This window comes from Phragmites australis, chromosome 10 (assembly GCF_958298935.1).
Source record: "Phragmites australis chromosome 10, lpPhrAust1.1, whole genome shotgun sequence".
Taxonomy (NCBI): Eukaryota; Viridiplantae; Streptophyta; class Magnoliopsida; order Poales; family Poaceae; genus Phragmites; species Phragmites australis.
In genome coordinates this window covers 22,480,771-22,485,538 of record NC_084930.1, presented here as the reverse complement: position 1 = coordinate 22,485,538, position 4,768 = coordinate 22,480,771, and the positions used below count along the sequence as shown (strand labels likewise).

General features: G+C 55.2%; 1 protein-coding gene across 1 annotated transcript; it reads right to left on the bottom strand.

Moving 5' to 3' along the window:
- Positions 1 to 1,114: 1,114 nt before the first annotated feature.
- On the bottom strand, positions 1,115 to 4,359 carry LOC133930350 (probable inorganic phosphate transporter 1-10). The gene is made up of 2 exons (XM_062376989.1): positions 3,279 to 4,359; positions 1,115 to 2,250 (listed from the first exon to the last, which is right to left on the bottom strand). The coding sequence occupies exons 1-2, from the start codon at positions 3,980 to 3,982 to the stop codon at positions 1,254 to 1,256; spliced, it is 1,701 nt and encodes a 566-aa protein (XP_062232973.1). The 5' UTR covers positions 3,983 to 4,359; the 3' UTR covers positions 1,115 to 1,253.
- Between the last annotated feature and the right edge of the window lie 409 nt (positions 4,360 to 4,768).

Here is a 4,768-nt window from a genome sequence, read left to right as displayed (position 1 = left end):
GTTTTGGAAGAGTCATGATCCAGTCTCCTGCCAGGCTTGTTCCCTTCGTGACTCCTCTTTTTCTACAAACAAGGACGCTATATGTAATGCACTTATCAATTTTATGGAGAGTTAGTTCCTAGCTCAACATGAATGATGGCGATATGTTTAACATATGCAAGTCAAACGGCAAGTGTTGTTTTCAGTGACGAACGAGTAAGGCATAAGAATGAATCTGTCGTTACGAGGGGAACAGCAGCTGAAAACTGTTACTAATATCCCATAGGTTGAGAAGCAAAAGGAGAAGTCTGCCTAGAAGCACGTGTCTGATTAGCTGGTTGATGAGGCAACACCTTACCAAGTGATGATAGTAGCTGGCCCTTGAGGATGATGAGCCACACTAAAGATGTCCAAATGGGCGGCCCGGCCCGGCCCGGCCCGGCACGGGCCCAGTCAGGCACGGCCCGTTTTGGGCACGGCCCGTTACAGCCCGTTAGCTAAACGGGCCGTGCCGTGCCGGCCCACGTGCCGTGGTTGCAGCCCAGGCACGGCCCATTTAAGATCGGGCCGTGCCGTGCCGGCCCGTGGCACGATAGGCCCATTAGTATTTTTCTGGCCTGGCGGCCCGTTAACACGTGAAAATCCCGAAAAACATCAAAAAACCGCTGAATGCAGGGATCGAACTCAAGACCTCGTACATGGGAAGCAATGACTCTACCACCCTGTTAAGGATCTCTTTATGTATTAGGGATAAATAAATTATATAAAACCTTAAAAAATAGAAAAACTTAAATGGGCCGTGCCGTGCTGGCCCGGCGTGCCGCGGCTCCGGCCCAGGCACGGCCCGCCTAACCGTGCCGTGCCGGCACGACCCATTTACTTTCGTGCCGTGCCGTGCCTGGACCGGGCCAATTTTTCCGTGCCGCGGGCTGGCCCGTTAGGCCCGGCCCAGTTGGCCATCTTTAAGCCACACTTGCATGCAAGCGCGAAACGCTATTTGCGGCAATTAATAGTTGATACAGTCAGTCAGTGCCCTCTATTATTGCTGATAGAAGGATCATGGAGCCGAAGTCCCAAAGGAGACTTGGGTGGCGCCTTCATTAAACCGGCGCAGTGATGCCTTTTCACGATTAACTGAGGCACACTGAAGTCTTTCTTATAACTTTAACCAATGAAACTTAAATGTACATCTGCATTCGCGTAAACAAATAAAAGATACTGTGATACACTACGAAACCAGTATAATCTTGTGTATCATGTATTTTTCCACATTTTCAGACAGAGAACCGGTGTGGATGGATAGGTGACGTGCTGACGTGCGAGCTCATCATGGACGCAGGGCTCTTGGGCACCTCCGTTAGTTCCTGAGGGCGCAGCCCGCCGTCGTTGTCGCCGACTTGGCTCTGCCCCCGCTCGCTCTCGTTCTCCTCCAGCGACCGCCCCATCGTCTCCCGCGTGAACGCATACGTGACGGCGAGCCCGAGTAGGCTTATGCCGCCAAGAATGACCAGCGCGTACATCATGCCGATTCCGGGCCTGTATCCGGCCTGCACCTCGCTCTTGTCCCTCTCCTGCGATGCCCACAGGAACCCGATGGCGCCGATGACCGCACCGAGCTTCCCCGCCGCGCCGGATATCCCGTGGCAACTGGACCGGAACCGCGCCGGGAAGAGCTCGGCGGGCAGGATGAAGGTGGTGGTGTTGGGCCCCAGGTTTGCGGAGAAGAAGGTGAGCGCGTAGAGCACGATGTACCAGGCGTCCGTGGCGTGGCCGCGCCAGTAGCGGTCGTATGGCCCGGCGAGCGCGAAGAGGAAGACGGCCATGAGGAGGAACCCGGCCATCTGCAGCCTGCGCCGCCCCACTCGATCGATGAGGAGCATGGCGGCGAAGTAGCCCGGGATGGTGGACGCCACGGCGATGATGGCTTGGAACTTGGCCACGTTGAACGCCTCCTGGAACGCGTTCACGCGGTTCGCGGGAGGGAACCAGGGCCGGTAGATCTGCGACTGGAACAGCGTGCTGCTGTAGTAGGGGATGTCGAGCAGGAACCACGCCGACGCGCACGCGAAGAGGTCCCGGCCGTGCCGTCGCAGGAAGCGCCGCGAGAAGATGCTGTACGACGACGTCGTGAGCCCGAACTGCGCCGGAGGAGTTGTGCGGCGCAAGGCGGTCGCCTCCTCCTCGGCGATGGCGACCAGGTCGAGGTCGGTGAGGACGCGGCCGATGTCGTTGGTCGCCTTCACCACGTCGTGCTCGACCAGCGCCGTAAACCTGAACGAACCAGTTGGACAGTTAGTCCCTTTTAGTTATCTGCAAAAAGAGATCTAAACTGCCTTAGTCGTATCACATTAAATGCCGAGTAGTACGTTTTTTATGAGTATATGAGATGACACGTGACGTCTGCCGTGACATGTCTAAAACTTTTGTTCAGAGTATAAAAAACTTGTTAAATTACGTACGAGCAAGATGCATAGTAAGTAACTTGATGAGCTCTACAAGTTCGTAAGTCGAGGAAACTTGACGATAATATATGATATTCAATGTCGAAAAAATATAAGTGACACGATGTAGGTGAACAGCCCTGGTTCCTATGTAGGTGACACGATGTATACCTCTCTGCTCATCTGCACCATTAACAAACAATTTCTTATTGGGATCGCAGGTATCCCGCAGTATATTCTTCAACTCGTCATTTGTTTAGAAGTTACAATCACGTCATCATTACTCTTTACTACTAAACAAATCGAAAATTCGTACTTTATGTGGTATTTCATTTTTATTCAACTTGATGTGATAGTTTGATAGCCTAATCACGCATCTGTTTTCTGATCTATCTATTCAATTGCTGTGGGCCACTCGATATATATTCTACCGTACTCGTCCACCCCTCCTTCCCTTCCCACGCTTTTGCCCATGCCTCGCCCTGCCTCGGGTACAACCTCCTCCCCCCACCCTCGCCCCCTCCATCACCCTCTCTTCTGCCGCCTCGAAGCGCAGGGGGGCAACGATGGATCCTGATCGTAAAAGGTCCCCAAGCTCTAATTGATACCACCCGATAGGAGCTGTTGAAAAATGAAAGATTGACTGAACAGTTGAATTTTTTCGAGCCACTGATAAGTAGCAAAACCCTTTCGTTCTCTATGCCGCGGGCGAGTTCCGGGATTACTACTTGCTTGTTCTGTCTTAGATAATTACTTGGCACAAGGGAAATAGTAGCATCAAAGGGAAACTAGCACTCAAAATAGTGCCATACTGAACTAACAGAGTTGTAAGTTGCAGAGACCGAAACAGTGCGGTACCTGGCCGTCTCGGGCATGGCCATCCTCCAGTAGAAGGTGATCGCGGCGGGGACGGCGCCGATCATGAGTATGATCCGCCAGGCGAGGTCAGCAGACTCTGGCGTGTCGAGCGGCTCGCGGCGGCCTGTGTACCGCTCGAAGGCCGCGGCGACGGCCATGGTGGCCCCGGAGCTCGCCAGGATCCCGAACCCCTGCATGGAGAACACGGCGGAGATGAACGCGCCCCGTGTCCGCTTGTTGGCGAACTCAGACATGATGGTGGCCGACAGCGGGTAGTCCCCGCCGATGCCGACGCCCAGGAGGAAGCGGAAGAAGCAGAGGCTGGCGAGCGCGCACCCGCGCGTGCGGCAGACGGAGAAGCCGCTGCCCACGGAGCTGCACACCATGAGCAGCAGGCACACCCCGTACACGCGCCGCCGCCCCACGCGGTCGCCCAACGTGCCGAACACGAGGTTCCCGGCCACGGCGCCCAGCAGCGCGACGCCGACGGTCGCCGACACCACGGCCGGCGGCGTGACCCCGGGACCGCCGCTGTGGTCTCTGGGCGCGTAGTATACCCGGCCGATGAGCTTCATGACGGGTGAGATGCAGAAGAGGTCGTAGGAGTCGGTGAAGAGCCCCATGCCGGCGATGACGATGGCTTTGAAGTGGTAGTACTGCATCCGCGCCTGGTCCAGCGCCGTCAGCACCCGAATCGGAGGCATCGCAGCGGCAGCAGAGTAAAAGTACGTCGAGCCCGGCCGGCCGGCAGCTTTGATGATCGAGAGGAGGACTGACCAGACCAGCGGCTTGCTACACAGGCCCCATGATGTGCTCTTTTCTTGGCTTTGTTGGGCGCGAGGCAGGCGGTCGATGGCCGTATTGGTGATGGCTACGTGGGGGGATTAAAAAAAAAAACGAGCGTGTGCGTTGACATCGCGCGGCAAGTTTGTCCCAGAGGGGATGGAACTCAATCAGATGCCAGGGAAGATGCCATGCCTCTGCTCTCTCCCTCTCCCTCTCCCTCATAGCTTAGATTATACTGTGGTCGCTGTACGGGGAGGAGTTTCTTATGCGTGTGCCGAGGAATCTTAAAGGTGCCGAGATGTCGCGCAAGGCCCAGCACGAGCTTATTTACACAAGAAAAATGCAGAGAGGATGGAGATCATCAAGTGGGTGCATTTGGTAGTTGCGAGCAGCTCGCTGACGTGGCTGCGGACCTGTGCATGGTGGGGGAGAGCCAATGGGAGTGGAGTCAAAGTCGTCACTGAAGTGAAGCAGATAGCTAAGGTATTGGAGTTGAGTACCTGGTGTGGTAGGGGATTGGAGTTGAGTACCTGGCGTGGTGGGGCCCGGAGAATTGTTCTTGTGGATGTGAGTCAGACACGTCTAAATGGCCCTGTCCGGCTGCTTCGGTACATATCCGGCTTGACTTCGTTTTGGGCAAATATGAGTGTAATTCCTGCGCAGTTTCCGTTATGTCTAATACTGCTGGTCCCACTAATCGAGAC